Raw genomic sequence first — 20736 nt, 5'->3', positions numbered from 1 at the left:
ACTGCACTACTGGGAAAATATAAAGCATTCAAACTTTTATTTCAACAAAGGGCAAAATATCCACTAGAGGGTGTAAAGAACTTGGTTGATGAAATTTGAAATAAAATTTTGACAGACCTGCAACTAATATTTTCACAAATACCTTATTGTTATAATTCTATACAATACAATAGCAGAGTTGGAAGGGACCTTGGAGGTCTTCTAGTCCAACCCCCTGCCAAGGCAGGAAACCCTATACCGTTTCAGACAAATGGCTATCCAACATCTTCTTAAAGACTTCCAGTGTTGAGGCATTCAAAACTTGTGGAGGCAAGCTGTTCCACTGATTAATTGTTCTAATTGTCAGGAAATTTCTCCTCAGTTCTAAATTGCTTCTCTCCTTGATTAGTTTCCATCCATTGCTTCTTGTTCTACCCTCAGGTGGCTTGGAGAATAGATTGATTACCTCTTCTTTGTGGCAGCCCCTGAGATATTGGAACACTGCTATCATATGTCCCCTAGTCCTCTTTTTCATTAAACTAGATGTGCCCAGTTGCTGCAACCGTTCTTCATATGTTTTAGTCTCCAGTCCCCTAATCATCTTTGTTGTCTTCTCTACACTCTTTCTAGAGTCTCCACATCTTTTTTTACATCGTGGCGACCAAAACTGAATGCAGTATTCCAAGTGGCCTTACCAAGGCATTATAAAGTGATATTAACACTTCACGTGATCTTGATTCTATCCCTCTGTTTATGTAGCCTAGGACTGTTTTGGCTTTTTTGGCAGCTGCTGCATACTGCTGGTTCATATTTAAATGGTTGTCCACTAGGATTCCAAGATCCCTCCCACATTACTACTATTGAGCAAAGTACCACCTATACTGTACTTGTGCATTTTGTTTTTGTTGCCTAAATGTAGAACCTTACTCTTTTCACCATTGAATTTCATTTTAGTAGATAGTGCCCAATGTTCAAGTTTGTCAAGATCCTTCTGTATCTTAAGCCTATCTTTTGGAGTGTTGGCTATTCCTGCCAGCTTGGTGTCATCTGCAAATTTGATGAGTTCTCCATTTATTCCCTCATCCAAATCATTGATGAAGATGTTGAAGAGTACTGGGCCCAAAACAGAGCCTTGGGGTACTCCACTGCATACTTCCCTCCATGAAGATGCAGTTCCATTGAGGACTACACGTTGAGTGCGGTTGGTCAGCCAGTTACGAATCCATCTGGTGGTGATGCTGTCTAACCCACATTTTTCTACTTTATCTAGTAGTAGGTTATGGTCTACTTTATCAAATGCCTTACTGAAGTCCAAGTAAATTATATCGACAAAATTCCTCTGGTCCACTAATTTTGTCAAAGAATGCAATATGATTAGTCTGGCATGATCCATGTTGGCTTTTGGCTATTACTTTGTTTACTTCTAGGTGTTCACTAATTCGTTCTTGATTATCTTTTCCAGAATCTTTCCTGGTATTGAGGTCAGGCTGATAGGTCTGTAGTTTCCTGGATCTATTTTTTTCTCTTTTTTGAAGTTGGGAACCACGTCAGCTCTTTTCCATTCCTCTGGTAGTTCCCCGGTGTTCCAGGATCTCTGAAAGATATAGTTCAGTGGTTCTGAGATCTCGTCTGCCAGTTCCTTCAGAACCCTGGGATGTAATCCATCCGGTCCTGGTGATCTGAACTCGTCTAGGGTAGACAGGTGCTCACTTACCATTTTCTTCCCTATTTCAACTTGTGTTCCTAATCTGATTTTTGTGGTGATGTTTTTGATAGGTTGGACTGTTTTTTCGCTTTGTATAAAGACAGATGCAAAACATGAGTTAAATAGTTCTGCTTTCTCCCTGTTTCTTATCACCATCTCCCAGCAATGGACCAATTGTTTCCTTAACTTTTTTTCTTGTTTTTAACATGTTGGAAGAAGCTTTTTTTTTTTTTTTTACTTTTATGGCAAGCCTTTCTTTGTGAGCCTTAGCTTTCCTCAATTCATGTTGTCATATGTACTGGAGATCTCCAAAATATTGAACTCTTTAGGGTTTAAATTATATGCCATTAAGTTGAGTTCAATTCCTAGTGACTTCACAAACATAACCATGTCATTTACTTGACAGCAATATCACAGTGGTTTCCTATTGACTTTTTCCGTGTTAGTTTTTCTGTTTCTGTTTCTCATTTCTCGTCTAGCATGCAATTCTGATATTCCCATGTACAGTAGTGTCCCATTCACTACTAACTAGGCATGACTCTGCTTCAAGTGCAAATGAAATCAGCCAGGTAATGGCACCAGCTGGAACATTTGAAAATCACTCAGTTTAATTAATAGAGATGTGCGATGCTTTGGCTTCAATTCCCAAAAGATGTTTTGGAGTGTGAACATAGCACCTGTCTGTAATTCCTTAAAGCAATTACGTCTTTTACTAGGATCACAATTCAGCTGTTTTACAGAGATGCAGACAAATATAGTCATTGTACCCCTGTGTCTTTCAACACACCGTTCTATGATCCAGTTCAAAGCATTTCATGGTCCTACTGTGCACACATTCAAAATGTTGTCAGAAGCACCTCTCTAAGCCAACCTTGTTATGCAATTGCATTGAAACTATTCCTGTGCACAATGTATCTAGAGATAGTATTCTGCATAAGTACTATCTTTGCATGCACACAGAACAGCAAAGAAGCAATTGTTTGAATGCTTTAAAAGGAGGACCTATCGCAAACTAATACTTTGCATAGTCCCCAATAAGTGATCATGTTATTTTTTTTCTGAAAGTTGTTTAGTAGAGAAAGGATTTTTGAAGTGCAGATTGACAAACATGTACTCTTTTTATCCATTTCTTAAAGTAGCTGTATTTTTCCTGGGCTCACAGAGTAGCTGCCCAATTCCAGGCAAAGTGCATTTGAGATGAGGCTCTTACCATGGACCCATGCCTGCTCTGAAACACCTTCTCATTCTCTGTTTGTGCCTCCTTAACTCAAAACTCTCATTTTCCTAGGACCATATGGCTTCTTTGGGTAGGGCTCTATAGGGGTAGAATCTGTGTCTACGCCTGCTCCAAAGTTCTGAAAAGCAGTTCACCTCCTATTATTTGTGACCATAAATTTTAAGCAAGAAGGTTTATTACATCCCGGGATGGAGACTAGTCACTCTTTATGTTTAAAACTGTAGCATGGATCTGTCAGGTAAAAAGTGTCTTTACATTTCTGAACAGATCAAGGGTCTGGCTAAGGCTTCCTAGATGTTAGAAGTTGGTGGAATGTTTGGAAATATGTGATGGGTTTACCACCTGGTTCTTCTTTTTAATTTGTCCCACTTTGGATTTGTTGTTACTTATTATAATGTTTCTATATAGTGGCCATCATCAGACATATCAAATTGAATCACATAAATGAATTTCCCAATGCTACATAGCTATTTAGCATAGCTAAATAACAAAAACATCAATTCACCTGAGTCTTTTAGAGCAAGAATTGGCTCAGGTTATGGTCTTAAGGGATTGAAGTGAGTATAAAATGACTATAGGAAAAGCATGGAAGAACAAATGTCTGTTTATTTTATATAAACTGCACTCTGTATGCCCTGATTATCTACATCAACTACAATAGAATAAGAGACTATAGCAATAGCACTTAGACTTATATTCTGCTCCATAGTGCTTTGCGGCACTCTCTGAGAGATTTACAATGTCAGCATATTGAGCCCAACAATCTGGGTCTTCATTTTACCAACCTCAGAAGGATGGAAGGCTAAGTCAACCTTGAGCTGATCAGGATCCAACTCCTGGCTGTGGATAGAGTCAGGCTACAATACTACATTCTAACCACTACAGCAAAAGGGCTCCTATACAACCTTGGTGACCTTCCTAGAATAGCTCAGATCGCTACAATGTTTTTTGTTTTTTTGAAATATGATCACAGCGTGTAAATTTACACACTGTAGGATAAATAATATACAATAGTACAATACCCGAATTCTTTCAATCACTTACAATTTTGTGGGTTTTTCTTTTACTTATTTGAAATAGAAACTGTTTTGTTACTTTATTTCTGCTGACTCACCAAATTCTTATCAGTGACTACCGTATTTTCCAGAAAATAAGACAGGGTCTTATTTTCTTTTGATCCCTGAAATAAGCACTTGGCCTTATTCTTGGGGAGGTCTTATTATTTTTGAAGTGCAGGAAGCAGCGAGCGTGGTCACCTCATGGCTGCTGTTGTGTTGCAAGATTTTTGGGGAGGGCTTATTTTCAAGGGAGGGCTTATTTTAGCGCATGCGCTCAAAGCTCGATTGGGCTTATTATCCAGGAGGACTTGTTTTCAAGGAAACAGGGTATAATAAAGATTATTATTACCTGGAATGGCTGCTCCATACTGAGGATATTGAACCTGTGGAAGTGAATAAGCTGGGCCTGAATATTCTGGAGGTGCTGATGTGGGCTTAGTTTCATTTGCTAGAAGAGAAAAGCATGCATGTAGGCAGTATTAAATATACACCTTGCATAAATTACATAACTAAATTGCATTTTATGCCCAGTTTTCCTGAATTTTGCCAGTGTTTTAAGGGTTATTTTGAATGAATCAATTCATGAATATATAGAAATGAAATCAAAATTGTATGCATTACATGACCAAATGTGTAAAGTAAAATGAAAATGTTTATCAGTGAATGTTTTTTGTATATAAATAGTTCTTTTAAACATGCTAATCTATTGCATTATTCATACAGCTACTCCTTGTTCAACTGTGGCAAATTGGACTATCAATTCCTTTGTTAAATGATACCCACATAAAGCACAATGTCACATGATTGTGCCAAGTTACAATGGCAGTTGCAGCAGTTCCAGTTGGTGTTAAGACAAATCCTTCATGGACACAACATCCTACAGTCATAAGATTGCCACTTGCAACCCATCTGCTGCCTTTTCCATTGACTTTGCTTCTTGGAAGCTGGCACTGGCTTAAAAAAATGGTGACTGTGTGACTGTGGGATGCTATGATATTTTAAATGGTTGCCAAGCAAACAAATTGTGATCATATTACATTCATGCTTAAACTATACATAGAGACAAATAGACAGACATAGATATAGCTATCTATCATTATCTGTCTTCTTTCTTTCTTTCTTTCTTTCTTTCTTTCTTTCTTTCTTTCTTTCTTTCTTTCTTTCTTTCTTTCTTTCTGGTTCATTTTTCCCTTTTCTTCAATTCAAAATATGTTTGTTCACTGAGTAGCAAAAGGAGACTGTTTCATCTCAGGTAACAAAGTTATCTTTCCAGTCTAGAAACTGTACCCAGCTTCTGCAGACATCCCTGGTTTTTACTAAACAAATAAGATGATTTATATTCATTTGTAAACTTGAGCACTTCCCATACCATTCTCTCACAGATATACAGATACATGTATGTTACTTACACATTTCCATCATCTTTTATTTCCTCTTATCTGAAAAAACAAGACATTCCTTTTATAATATGAACACATTGTTTTGGATGCTTCAGTTTGCCTTTTGAGTTCATAGATAAAACTAAAGAGAGTGGGTTGACCAATCTTTATCAAGAAATCAGTGTAGGCTTTCAAAAGATCCAAGTAATCTGTAAATAAAATCAAATATGACATTTGAAAAAAATTCTAATGTGATATATATGGACAATACTACATTGTAACATATATATTTGAAGAAAAAGTACATTTACAGTACAATCTTCTGGGCTCCAAATGTTATACTTCCATAGTAAATCCAACAGTCTATTTCATGTTTCCTTGGATTTCACCACATCCTATTGGTTCAAAATGATTTTTCTTGAAAAATTTTTTGATAACTTTCTGTATGCATGTTCCAACTATAATTCCATTACAGAGTGATTTTCTAATCTAACAAAATCATATATTCTTATTTCTCACTAAAATTGGATTTTTCTTCCAGTTATTCTTATAGAATAACAATAAACTGCAGTAATGTACTATTGGTTCTTACACATGAAAGCTGGTTTTTGAAGTTCTGTTAATTTTAAAATGTGTTTGTGTTTCAAGAAATGTGCTCTGTGTTTCAAGAAATTCTTCTGAATTTCAAAGAAGTACTTTTATTTTATTTTGTTCCAAATTATAACATTTACAAGACAATATTTAGATCATAATTTTAAAAAGGGCATATCTTTCAGCCAGTGTAATATGATACAGAGATATTTACTATCTGCAGGGTCATATTCTCTTTTTAAAAAAGAAAGCAAAATACATAACATATTTAAGAACTTAAGTCTGAATAATGTTCTTTTTCCTGTGCATGCTTAGAAGTATCATTTAACTTGAAACCTTTCATTCTTTTGAAAGTCATGAAGAGTCACTTAAATGTTAATACCATTTTATAATGCCTTGGTAAAGCCACACTTGGAATACTGCATTCAGTTTTGGGCGCCACAATGTAAAAAAGATGTGGAGACTCTAGAAAGAGTGCAGAGATGAGCAACAAAGATGATTAGGAAGAAGTTATCCGAAAAATAATGGGCTGTGCTGAAATGAGTAAATTGACACTTGAAATTAGAGAACAAGAGGATGAGCAATTTTATAAGATATGGGATTTGTTTTATTGGTGGCTAGGGGGAAAAAAAACCTGGGAAATGAAAAATGATATACTTATGCTCTAATTGAAGAAGTTGAATGATGATATAACTATGCTGTGAAATAATCTAACAATGATACAATGAAAAATTAATATAAGGTCTGGTGATATAATGTATAATATTAAGAACGTATTATAATGATATTTCGCTGCTGATAAACAATTTTAATAAGGGATTAATTGAAAACTGGTATATATATATATATATATATATATATATATATATATATATATATATATATATATATATATATATATGCAGTGACGTTTTGTTGAAAAATGAAGGAATAAGATCTGTGTTTGAAGGTATGAAATACAAGGACAATAATGAAAAAAAATTCTGGAAAAAAATAATACTAATGTTAACTGAATATATATTGTAGAATGAAAATGAGGTTTCTAGTTATACTAGATGAAACGTTTGAGATGGTAAATATTATTCGAGGATGTGGATGTTAAAACACTTGTAACCAAACGACATGCTGCATGTGATCATGGTTTTTTTTTTCTTTTTGTGTTTTTTTAAAAAAAATTATTTTATTGTTGTGTCTATTAAATATATAACAGAGATATACGGAGTGTGCATGTGTGGGGGGAAACGTAGTTGGGATGGATTGCCACAGGTAGGGGAATAAGAAACGATACTAAATTATAATCTATTAAATGAAACAATGAATGTGTAAGAAGGATAAATGTTAAAACACCTGTAACCAAACGACATACTGTATGTGATGATAGGCTTTGTTTTTGTTTTCTTTTGTGTGTGTTTTTTTTTCTTTTCTTTTTCCTTTTTTGCTTTTCTTTTTCTATTGTGGTGTGTATATGTTGTCTATGTAACAAAAATAAAAAAAATATTTTAAAAAAGATGATTAGGAAACTGGAGGCTAAAATATATGAAGAATGGTTGCAGCAACTGGGCATATCTAGTTTAATGAAAAGGAGGACTAGGGGAGACATTTGGACTTCCCACTGTGGTTTAAGGCTGCAACGCAGGGATCATGAGCTTGTTGTTAACAGTTAACATAGGTTTTGTTTTGATAGAACACTGGTGGAAAATTGTGACTGGGGCAATTTCATTCTTATCTATTATTAGATACATTTTTCTTTGTTTTATCTTCTTATTAGGCTGCTTTGTGGAGAGACATTGTGGCTAAATGAGAGCACAAGTTATTTTCCTGTTCAGGAACTTTCTGACTGAGTCGCATATGCCTTTAATTAATATGAACAGATAATGCACTCTATGAGAGATTACTGACTAACGGTTATTGAGAGTAGATACTATGGTGGTGCAGAGATCTAGATTTGAAAAACCAAATGTTATTTAGAGTCTCGATGGGTATACATTTTCATTTTCAGCTGCATTACTGGAATATTATGGCAGTTACAATGGCTGCTGAACTCAATCCTGGGAAAAGACCAGATTGCTCAAAACTTACAAACATTCATTTAGCCACCATCCAAAGTTACAACGGTATTGAAAAAAGTGACTTACCACTGGTCCTCTCACTTATGACCACTACAGCATCCCCATGGTCACAAGATCAAAATTTGGGCAATTGGCAACCTGCATGTATTTACAATGGTTGCATTATTCTGGGGTCATATGACTGACATCTGTGACCTTCTTAGCCAACTTCCGACAAGCAAAGTAAATGGGAAGCAAGATTCACTTAATGACTGCATTACTTACTTAACAACTGCTGTAATTCACCTAAAATCACGGCAAAAGAATCAGAAAAGCAGATGCAGCTCGCTTAACAACAGTTTTGCTTAGCAATGGAAATTCTGGTTCCAAATGTAGTGTAAGTCAAGGACTACCTATATTCCAAAGCTATATGGTTCAAGTCACATTTTACCTTTCAATTCTGAATCTCTGAATAATTAGAATATGCATTTCACACTCTGCTGAAATCACTGGGAATTGATAAGTTTTTTTGTAATTGATCTTAAAATCATGAATTTATTGAACTGGATAGGGGCCAATCTAAAGAGCTATGTCCTGTGCCCCATACATGTTCCCTATGCTGGCTTGTAAGATATCTTTACATTAGAAATTATTGTTTGCATAGAAAACATTAACATGTTTGATGGAAAATTGAGCTTTGCTTGTACATGAGGAATACTGGATAACATGTGCAAAAAATGATTAGTTCTGAGCTTAACATTAGAGAATGCTCTATATGCCACAAATATTTCTAAAATTAAGAGTGTTTGGAAGTCTGCAACTAGAAAGATAAGAAAAGTTAAGTGTATTCAAGAAAAAAAAATGAAGTGAATGATAGGAAAACAGGGACCGTACTTTTCGTACTCTGAACTGGAGTATAAGACGCACCAAGATTTTGAAGAGGTAAATTTTTAAAAAAAGTTTTTGCCCTCCCAGCTGCCAAGAACACTCTACAGGTCTCCCAAATGCTCTGCACACACCATTTTTTGTGGAAAAGAAGTATGCAGAGAGTTTGCTAAAATGTTCCTGGGGACTGGGGAATGCAAAAATGCAATGCATGGAGGGTTTGGATGGTGAAAAACTGGCCCCTTTTTTTGCAAAAACGGGGCATGCAGAGGGTGTGGGAGGCCTGTAGTGTTCCTGAGGGCTGGGGAGGGCAAAAAATGGCCCGTTTTTCACAAAAATGGGCCTGGGTTTTTTGCCAAAAAAAAAAAGGTCATGCAGAGGGTTTGGGAGGCAGGTAAAGTGTTCCTGGGGGCTGGGGAGGGCAAAAACAGCCCATTTTTGTGAAAAGCAGGCCCCATTTTTTTGCTTGTTTTTGCCTTCCCCATGCCCCAGAAGCACTTTGCAGGACTCCCAAACCCTCTGCACATCAATTTTTACGAAAAACAGGAGGTACGGGTTGGGGTTTCGGGGGATCAAAAATACTGTATTCATTGTATAAGGTGCACCCAGATTTTAACCCTCTTTTTTGGGGGGAAAAGGTATGTTTTATTCTCTGAAAAATACGGTATGTTCTGTGCCTGTGAACGTCAGAGAATGAGGAAAGGAAAGATGTAATCTACCAGAATGAAGAAGGTCTAAACTTGTGGAGTAGAATTTGTTGATACTTGCCTAGAAAAGGAACTGTAAGTTTAATTATGAATGAAAGAGATAAATATATGGAAAAAATGGACTAGTTTCATCTAACTTGATTTGTATGATATGAAAGTAACAATGCATGATACATTTCAGTGAGCTGTGATAATGGAAAAAGCAGATATGAATTCAAGGAAAAATTATGCAACATTCTGGATGAATGCAATGTTGGGGGAGGGAATATTCTGTCTGACAATTAACCTCTTTCATAAAACTTTGGATCAGGAGGACTTCCAACTTCAAACTGGTATGCTAAAGAACTCCAGTAACTGGTTCAAAGGAAATTAGGCAAAAATGGAAGGAAGATACTTAAGTATCAGATGAGTCAATATCCAAGACACTTTAAAATATATTACCAACTTACAAGAATCTCTTTCAGTTCTAGAGATGAACTTAGATAAGTCCTCTGATCACTATGGAATTGGATATATAGTGGAATACTGTAATGGACTATAAGAATAATCTTGAAGAACAGGAAGAGCAGCTTGAACAAATGCAAAAGTCAGACAAAAGAAATTTGAATCCCAAAGCAGAAATGTAATTTGAGAAAATGCATCAGACTTGACTCTTCCTAATTTGTTACGTTTTTTTCCCCTGTGGTGGTGGTTCTGTTCTTTTCAGATAAAAGCAGGGATTTAGAAGATGCGTTCAGACTTGTAATATTCTGTTACTGTACCTCTATAATAAAAGCATGATTAGCATTCATAACTATGGTTTCCAGTCTAAAAAGATAAAGGTAAAGCTTCCCCTTGCACATATGTGCTAGTCGTTCTCAAACCTAGGGGGTAGTGCTCATGTCTGTTTCAAAGCCGGAGAACCATCGCTGTCCAAAGACGTCTCCGTGGTCATGTGTCCAGCATGACTAAATGCCAAAGGCACACGCTGTTTCCTTCCCACCAAAGGTGGTTCCTATTTTTCTACTTGCATTTTTCCATGTTTTCGAACTGCTAGGTTGGCAGAAGCTGGGACTAGTAATGGGAGTTCACTCCGTTTTGCGGCACTAGGGATTCGAACCACCAAACTTCCGACCTTTCTGATTGACAATCTCAGTGTCTTAGTCAGTCTGATCCACCTCAAAAAGCTGTAAAATACTTACTGAAACACGGCAACCAATTGCATAAGATACAGCAAAAATTATAACCAAGCTATACCCGAAAATCCGGAGAACAGCACAGTAGCCAACAGATTGGAAGAGGTCACTCTAGATTCTGAAACCAAAAAAGTAGAGATAATAGATTGCACAAGCTATCAGGTAATATATTTATTTTCACATTCTAGCGAAATAATGCTTAGGATCATTCAACGCAGATTACAGCCTTATGTAGAAAATGAGATGCCACAAAGTCAAGTTGGCTTTCCAAAAAGCTCAGGAATATTATTTCTGATGCATGATAGATAATTGAGAAACTGAAAGAATACCAAGAATAAATCACTGTGTGCTTCATTGGTTATAGAAAGTTCTTTGAATTGTGTCAATCACATCAAACTGTAGAATGCACTCAGAAAAGAATGGAAATATAGCATTGTGTAATCAGTTAGAATTATTTGCAGCCTTAGAAGCAGCATTTAAAACCACAGGATTTGTCACAGAAACCCAAGAAAAAACAATGCAGACAATCAAGTTACACACCAGAAGAATCAAACCATCACAAAACAGGGGATAGAGCAGCTCTCAAAAAACTAAAGAAAGACCAAACTATTGCCACACTTCCAGTAGACCAAGTCTGGTTATTATAGACAGAACATAATAATACAAAAAGCCAAAGAATTAATGGAGGATAAGGAAACCTACACCCCAGTAAACCGCAATCAAACACAGAAATTGAGCAACTTGATTAAAACAACTCTAAATAACCTGACCAAAAAAAGTCAAATCATTAAAAAAAAGAACGAAAGTACAGGAAAACAGTGGATCTATCCTGTCACTCTTCAATGGATGCCCCAAAATGCACAAATCCAGCATACCTCATCCATTATTAGGGACCCAATGTACAACTTAGCCAAAGAATCAAAAAGTCTTAGACACCTGACCAAGGGAAACAAATATTCTACCTTTTCCCCCACTACAGTGTCTCCATAAAATCAAAAGCCTAAACATAGAAAATAAAATTATGGCTTCATTCATTGTCACACCACTCTTTATATCCATAGATCCAGAACTAGCAAAGGAATTCATGGCAGAAGTACTATAGAACATACTCAACCTAGCCAAAACACTAAGATCGAAATACCCAGAAATAGACCTGTAAGCACCACTACGTAGAACAAACTGGCAAAAAACAAGGAGAGAACATCCATGAACATCATCTAGCAATCATAAGCTATGCTGAAAAACTCTTTAATTTCATAGCATGTGGATAGACTCAACCACAGTTTCAACTCAAAAACTGAATATCCTGTCTGGTTATAAGAACCTGTAATGACAGAAGGTGTGGTGGCTAGGGTGTAAAGGTAAATATACTTTCATACAAAGATAATGTTCATTGTTGGCCAAAACCCAAATACTTTTCAGTGTTAGATTGTATGCCTAAAGGAATATGAATCTAATAATAATTATATCAGAAAATATAATTATGTTTGACAGGAGATATTGAGTACAAACTGAAAGTTATACACAAATGATAAAAAAACTTAAACAAGTGACTAATTTATTTGCTTTAGGAGAACGTTTATGAGTGAGTGAGATGTCCTAGCAGTTAAGACACTGGGCTGTTGAGCAGAAGGTTGGCAGGTCAAGACCTAAGTATTGCATGATGGGATGAGCTCCCATACTTGCCCTATTCCTGCCAATCTAGCAGTTTGAAAGCACGCAAATGCAAGTAAATACAGATGAAACTCGAAAAATTAGAATATTGTGCAAAAGTTCCTTTATTTCAGTAATGCAATTTAAAAGGTGAAACTAATATATGAAATAACTCATTACATGCAAAGCAATATAGTTCAAGCCGTGATTTGTCATAATTGTGATGATTAGGGCGTACAGCTCATGAAAACCCCAAATCCACAATCTCAGAAAATTAGAATATTACTGTTAGCTCTCTCTCTGTTCGTTAGATGCTGGGCTGATCTGATCTGAGTGCGGTGAGCTATTGTAAGTTTTGCAACTGTTAGCAAACTTTGAGTACTGAACTGATTCTTTGATACTGGACTATGTTATTTGGATTATCCCTTAACTGAAAGATATTGATGACTGACTGTCTTATCCGTGTATGACTTGGACGGTTTTTAACATTGTTTGGAATTTATAATTGGTAAACTCCATCCCATTATCAGTAACAACAATAATAACCTTGGCTTTCTGGCTTCGAGGGGAGGGGCTGCCGCCGTCGGGAGCTAAGTAAAGCTCCTGCCAGGACTCTGGTTCGTATATCTTATAAGATCTATAGATATCTCCCCTTTCTGGCAGAAAGGGGCAGGGAGAAGGTCAGTCGTTAGGATCTCTTTGTAATTCATAGCTTTTTTTTTTGCTGTGAATGGAGAAGAGGTTCAACATTAGCTGAGCCTTTACTCCGGCCAGTTTTCCGCGCTGCTTTTTTTTGCAGCCTAGGCAGATTGCCTCCCCCCCAGGACAAAACTAAGCTATTTAAAAGCCAATTCGGGCGGGGAACATTCCCGAGGAACTTTCTCTATTACTATTTAAAATACCAGCTTCAATCTCCCAAAAGGCTCCCTTTCTTCTTTTTTTAACTGCGTCACAAGATGGCGATCTCGTAGCTTTTGTGCTTGATCTGACGCAGCTAGCTGACCCTACCCTCCTGAAGGCTTCTCCGTACTAATTGCTAAAAGATTATCTGAGGGGAGCACAGACTTTGATTTTTGGCTCGCTGGATTGCTTGTCTTTTATTTTTATTCTGGAATGGCTCCCAAACTTAAACAGAAGCGCCTCCTTAATAATATATCTCCAAAAACTGCCAGGAAGTCGCTACCCTCGCCTCCTACACCCTCCACGGGAGATTTGCTAACACAAGAATTCCTTCTTAAAACGCTTAATGATTTCAGACAGGAGATTAATCAACTGATTTCGGATTTATCTGATGAATTTGATGCTAAAATTGCTCAGGCAAAGCAGGATATAATCGGAGTAATGACAGTAATGACAGATTATATTGCTGAAACGGAGGACAAATTGGAACTTTTGGAAGAAAGTAACCTTAATCTGATATCAAAAATTCAAACGTTAGAACAGGAAATTGAATCTGCACAAAAAGAACTTGTCAAATTAAATTATAACAAGTCTGCCTTTGCTATACGTGTTAGAGGGCTGCGTGAAAACCAACAGGAGAATCTGAAACAGACATTCTTTGAGGCTTTCAGCCGCTTGGTGGGAAGTCCGGGACTTAACTTTGATTGGCAGATTCAAAGAATTTACCGCCAGAATTCCTGGGTAGCAAAACAGCGACAGCTTCCGAGGGACATAATAATATACTTTACTACAAGGGAATCTAGAAATGAGATAACACAGAGGCTCTACGGAAAGAGGTTGAGAATTGACGGGGACGACTTGATTGTTTTTAAGGAGATACCATTTCAAATGTTAAGAACAAGGAGACAGTATGCTTTCTTAACCGAAGAACTCAGAAACTCTCAGATTTCATATAGATGGGAAGTCCCAGCTGGTATTACAGTTACATTTGGCGACCAAAAACACCGCATTAACTCTGTCTGTGAAGCCCGAAAATTTTACTACGAGACCCTGAAGGCGGGACTTCCTGATTCATCCGGATCTGGGGAGAGACAGGGAGAAGGAGAAGACAAACAGCGAGACACGTGGCTACAAGGTGGAGCGTGTTGCTTTTCTCTTCCGGAAGGGCAGAAGACTAAAGAATAAAGACTAGCGATGTTTTTAAAGCTTTATGATTTCCGTCTGGGATAAAATGGAGAAGTGGCATATCGATGATGAGACATGGAGACTGAAAGAAGCGTTGCTGATTGGGGACATATATTGTACAGAAATTTTGTTTGAACTCTAACTTTAATTGTGCATGAACTATTCTTTTAGGTGAAGAGAGCGGAAATTGTGATCTTTTTGAGTTGCGGTTTGGGACAAACGGAGTTGGGAGGTGCGTGGGAGAGGGAAGGGCAGCGAAAGTTTAATTAGATTACATGGGGCTAGAACGTAAGCTGATGTTTGTTTGAGTTGCTATATCAATATAAGGTTAAGAAAGTTTGGTCGGAGAATCTTCAGGAAAGTGGAGTAAATATGGGAGGAGCAACGAATATGGATAAAATACTTATGTGGATATGGATAAAGGCAGGGTGGAAGGTAAAAAATTTATATGTGGAGGTGGGTAAGGATAGAAAGGGAGGTGTTGGAAATGAAAAATGAAAGAAGTATTTGAGTTAATGGTGTTATAGAAAGGTTTGGATACTTGGATAAAAAAGGAGATAAATTAAAGGTTTGAATAGATAGACAAAGCAAGGAGATTTTTAGTTGGGGAATTCTAATTGATCAACTTACCTGGCTCAAATATAGTTTGAAACCCTGCAAGTAGTAAAATAATCGAAATTTGGAATGAGTCACATTGATTAAGATTTATAGATAATGGGAAGCTGTGGTAATGTAGTGGGCTTATGACCCTTTTTGTTTCTTTCTCCTTTTTGTGTGTGAGTGTGGGTGTTTTTTTTTTTTATTTCTTATTTTCTACTATTTTTCCTTTTTCTTTTTGGCTATACTTTTATCTTACTTTTTTTAAATTTTAAAGTTAGTTGGCCTTATTATACTTAAATGCTTGTTAAAGAATTATGCCGGGCATGGGACCTGCGAAGCCGTAAGGGGGTTAGGGAGGGGGGATTATAGGGGGGAGGGGGGAGGGTGGAATTACAGTTTCAATCCTTAGAACAATAAGAATTCACTTGTGTACTGCCGTTTTTTTTTTCTTTTTCTTTTTTTCTTTTTCTACTTTTATTGTAAAAAACAAATTGAATTGTATGGATACACCAAAGTGGGGAGAAGAGGGGAAGAGAAGGGAGAAGTAAAGAGGGAGTGAGAGGGAATGTAAGGAGGGTAAATGGAGGGAGGGGGAGATGTCTGAGGGGGAAGGGAAGTAGAAGAGGGGAATGTTGGAGGGGTGAAAGGAAAGTTGGAGGGGGAGAAGAGAGGGTGTATGGGGGAATGAAGTGTTATGTTGGGGGGTTTTTTTTTTTTCCTTTTTTCTTTGCACAGTATATAAGTGATTGTACAAAATGAAAATGAAAATGAAAATGAAATAAAATATTTAAGATAAAAAAAAAAAAAAAAACCTTGGCTTTCTTTCTGCAAACCTCAGCCAATTAAAGAAATGCTGAAATGTTTCTGTTTTGTTTTTCATTTAAATAACAGAAACCATATCGGGAATAATGATCCATGATACTCAAAAAATAACAGGCACCTCCCAAACTGGATTTCTTCGGTCCTATTAAACCAGCAAAAACAACTTCCAGAGGTTCCTTTGTTTTAGAACCATTCAGTCAGTTTGCTGAAGTAACTTTGTTCTTCTCCTGATTGCACACATTGCAGTTTAAATATTTACTGCATGGTTTTAGTTTTACTCTTTCTGCCAACTTAACTGTTTGTTGCAACATCTTGAAATCAATGTGCCCCATGCGTCTATGTAGTAAATGTATGCATTCGTCATGGGGTTTAACATTATGAAAAGCTGTGTTAGCCATCCGGCGATCCTTTTTTTAAAGTAGCAGTAACCCTGTTATCCTCCTTTTCAATAATACAGATGTCTCCCCTAAAGGTTACCACATAGCCAATGTTAAACCAGAGCCCTAACAACTTTTGTATCTCATTTTGAAACCAAGGACCCAGAGTATGGAAGAAGAATGGAGAGGCCAATCAAGCACAGTAATCCCATGGTCATTGAACCAGTTTTTGGTGCTTTTGGCAAAAGTTGCTCTCATCAGAAAAGAGGACCAAGGAGCAACAGGACTTTGGACCACTGTGCTTCATTAAGACCAGGGTCAACGCAGCTGTCTACCAGGAGATTTTGGAGCACTTCATGCTTCCTTTGGCAGATGAGCTTTATGGGTATGCTGACTTCATTTTCCAGCTGCCCACACTGCCAAAAGCACCAAAACCTGGTTCAATGACTGTGGGATTACTATGCTTGATTGGCCAGCAAACTCGCCTGACCTGAACCCCATAGAGAATCTATGGGACATTGCCAAGAGAAAGATGAGAGACATGAGACCAAACAATGCAGAAGAGCTGAAGGCCGCCATTGAAGCATCCTGGTCTTCCATAACACCTCAGCAGTGCCACAGGCTGATGGCTTCCATGCCATGCCGCATTGAGGCAGTAATTGCTGCAAAAGGGGCCCAAACCAAGTACTGAGTACATATGCATGCTTATACTTTTCAGAGGTCCGATATTGTTCTATGTACAATCCTTGTTTTATTGATTGCATGTAATATTCTAATTTTCTGAGATGGTGGGTTTGGGTTTTCATGAGCTGTATGCCATAATCATCACAATTATGACAAATCACGGCTTGAACTATCTTGTTTTGCATGTAATGAGTCTTATCTCATATATTAGTTTCACCTTTTAAATTGCATTACTGAAATAAATGAACTTTTGCACGATATTCTAATTTTTCAAGTTTCACCTGTAAATAGGTACCATTTGGGTGGGAAGGTAAGAGTGTTCTGTGTGCCTTAGCATCTAATCATGCTGGCCACATGACCATGGAAGCACTTTTGGACAGTGCTGGCTGCCTCAGCTAGGAAATGGAAACAAACACCATCCCCTAGAATCAGGCACAGCTGGGCGAGATAGATCTTTACCTTTACTTTAGGACAATGCTTATTGAAGTTGGGAAAAATAGATGAAAAAACTTTACAGCATGCAAATGCTGGCACAAACATAGTGGATAATATAGAGTCATTCATGAAGATGAGTATTTGTTGAAAGAAGCCATGCATCTGCCCATTTTGTTACATGGAAATTAGAGTTGGATATGTCAGGACAAAAATGATATTAAGTTGATCAGCACATAAAAATCTGTATTTGCAAAAAAAAAATATGTACAGTTAGAATGAATATTATAGAAATGGATAGAACACAAGAGTGAGTGACAAAAACAAAACTTGGAGCTATTTAACAAATGACATTGCCATAAATTACTTTCGGCTATGGTTATCATCTACAAAGTCCTTCAAGGCATAGGGATACACTACAAGCATGCTTTTCATGATTTGCCTCTGCCTTTGCTGTGGTATGGTATGTTTACATTTGATTTACAGTAGTCCTTGACTTTTGATAATAATTGAGTCCAGAATTATGGTTGTAGTTTGTGGTGGTTGTTAAGCAAGGCACCCACTTATCACAAATTCCATCTCTCTCTGTTGTGATCATCAAGTGAAACATGGGGCCTCAAGCAGTGGGGGAAGCCCTAGGAGGCTGTACTGCAGCACATAGCCAGCTCAGACATGGTCTGCTTCCCATGGCCTCCTCCTTTCCCTATTCAGAAGTCAGATAGCACCATGCCTGAAGCAAGCACCGTTATGGGAGAAGCCACAGTTCTCAGACCATGATGATTGTGACCCCTGCCAAACTAGCACCTGGTAACATAAAGTGGCATCTGTGTGGGAAGGCCACCTGGAGGTTTGGCTGCTTCTGTTTCTCAAAGTTGATTTTGAAGTACTGCTTTTTGAAAAAAGCCATGTAATGCCATCTCAGAAGCAGGTGCCATTTTGGAAAGGGCCACAATTCTTGAATTGCAAGAATTGTGATTGCTTCTGGGATCACACCATCCAGCTTCTGTGAAAGAAGGCTGTATGGCACATCAGTTGCTTCCCCTTGGAAAAGGGAATTTCAGAAGAGATAAGTGGAATGAGATATGATGGGGCATGGGAGGTTCAAAGATATCGGTCCCAGTGGGGCAGGAAGCAAGTTCAAGGCCTGAGGGGATCCAGCCCAGCCGCAGGGGAAATACATCCAAGGGACTGAATGGGGAAGGATGGGGAGGAAGATAGAAGGGTGGAGCAGCTGCAATGTCCCTGCGATTTGTCATAAGGGCAGGCACATTGCCAAGTGCCCAAATTTTATTCATGTGACCTCAGGGTGCTGCAGCAGCCATAAATTCAAGTACAGGTCATAAGTAAATGCCATTGTAATTTTGAATAATTACTGAATGAATGGTAGTAATTTAAGAATTATCTGTACTGATTAAATAGTATTTTGGGTAAAGATTTTTGTGGAATTAACTTATTTAGCTTATGTATTAATTGGGCTCAGAGCAACATATATTCCAAACTTGGTAAAAATTAGAGCATACAGTACACATAATAATAAATAGCAGACCCACAAGTCATAAAGTGGACAATATACTGTACCACTTACCTGCTTTCAACCTTAGCTAGCTCAGCGCCTCCTGCTTTCCTTCCTGGTCTGAGACTGCAGAACACACCACAGTTACAATTTCCCCCCTCAGGTGTGTAAATTCAGATTGTCTAGAGATTTCCCTATTGTTTAGCTCTGAAAAAGGGATCTTTTTGCCAGCCAGTGGAATAGCTAGGTGATTTTTACATTTACAGAAAACAGTTTCACTTGGATCCATTAAAAAATGCTGCAGTGTATAGTATTTATGTTCTATACTGTTCTTTGTTTTAAAATTGTGTCCACGTGCTTCACCTGTTGCAGTATACAAACCAACGATGCTTCCCTAGCTCTGGTAAACAAATGATTTCAGCCTGTTTATTTTGATCTTGTAATTCCTTTCAATCAGAAAACTTCCTCTATTCTCAATAGCAGAGGGAGTTTCAATGGTCAACACATTTGCACAGGAAAAGATTTTATCCTAGAAATGGACCATAAAATAATGACAGTGACAATAATAACAAAACATCTCCTACCCCAACCAGATAACCATCAACGATGCTTTATTATTTCTCATTCTACAACAGATATTAGAATTTTGACTTCAGGGCTTCCGTCTGATAAACAGGGGGGCACCGGGGAAAGCGGGTGGAAGAAAAGAAATCGGCAGGTGAAAAGTTCAACTTTTGAAGGGTGTAAATTCAAGAGTAATCTGACAACTCCGTCTGTGCCTGTGGAGTCAAACTGTCCCTGCCCCACTTAACAGTCCTGAAGAACTCAGTAATATTTGGGGAAACGGCAACGAATCCCTGGGCGTTTCCTGTTTACTATTCTTCCGTTTCTTTGTAAGAGTGTTGTCATTTTCAATCAAAGCCAACAGTGAGCCAAGCAACGTTTTCGTCTGGCAAACCCTCCTATCCCTCACCCCTGAAATTCCGAGACGAAAGGAAAACTTACATTTTATGCCTTTGCGAAGGAGTTACTCTAGAGTAAGCGCGTCAAAATCGTCTTTGCAAAAAAAAACAACAAAAAAAAAACCCACCAAAAGGTACTTCCAGCCACGTTACTCTTTACTGCTGATCGATGTGTTTGTTTTTTTCCCCACCCGTGAGAAAAAAACGTTAACTTGGGCGACTTCTCTTCTTCCCGCCCAGCTCCAGGGGCTCTGCTAGGGAACAGGATAGGGCGGGGAAAGAGGCAAAGAGCAAATAGAGCTAGATATGGGAGGGTGGAGGGGGGGAAGCAAGAGGCCCCAAGGAGGACGTGCAGCTCAGAGTATTCCAGGGAAAATATCCACACACACCCCCCCCCCGGAGGGATTGGATTCGCCACACAATGTGCTAGTTAATTGCATCAAGGAGGAGCTCGCTGCTTTTTAATTGCCTGCATTAAAATGACGGAGAGACAAGGCAGAGAAGTGCGGACTGCGGTTGTTTAGAAAAGAAACGGGCGGTCTCTTGCCTACGTCGTGGGACTAAGTCCGTTGGGCTCGTCGCTGTAAAATCAACAACCAAAGTCCATAGGTCTTTGCCATGGATTGAGTTATAACAAAGCACCCATTATGCCTTTGCTCCATCTGTTCCGTCCATCACCCCAAGTGTTTTTTTTTTTTTTAATGTTTTCTTGTTTAGTCGGTGGTGAATCTTGGAACAAATGAAGAATTACCTGAAATCCAAACCGAGGCAGGTGCTTTCTGGTAGCACAGTCTCTTCCCATTTCCTCCCCTTTATTACAAATCTATTTGTTTAATATATTCAA

At 37.9% G+C, this 20736-nt stretch overlaps 1 protein-coding gene across 3 annotated transcripts in view; it reads right to left on the bottom strand.

The window, feature by feature from the left end:
* LOC106549233 (phospholipid scramblase 1) overlaps nucleotides 1–20182 on the bottom strand; it is a 30321-nt gene extending 10139 nt beyond the window's left edge. Inside the window, exons 1-3 of one of the 3 annotated variants that reach the window (XM_087725419.1) lie at nucleotides 19936–20182; nucleotides 5389–5418; nucleotides 4329–4427 (exon numbers count right to left, since the gene is read on the bottom strand). In XM_087725419.1, coding sequence (XP_087581545.1) covers nucleotides 4329–4427; nucleotides 5389–5401 — 112 coding nt within the window. In that variant the 5' untranslated portion in view covers nucleotides 5402–5418; nucleotides 19936–20182. Of the gene's footprint in view, nucleotides 1–4328; nucleotides 4428–5388; nucleotides 5568–19935 lie in introns of all 3 variants that reach the window. The other 2 variants (XM_087725418.1, XM_087725420.1) reach the window with 2 other exon arrangements.
* Nucleotides 20183–20736: the final 554 nt, after the last annotated feature.

This window comes from Thamnophis sirtalis, unplaced genomic scaffold (assembly GCF_051295495.1).
Source record: "Thamnophis sirtalis isolate CommonGarterSnake01/CBP01778 unplaced genomic scaffold, rThaSir2_p1.2 scaffold_11, whole genome shotgun sequence".
Lineage (NCBI taxonomy): Eukaryota > Metazoa > Chordata > Lepidosauria > Squamata > Natricidae > Thamnophis > Thamnophis sirtalis.
This window is presented reverse-complemented; position numbering and strand designations above follow the sequence as displayed.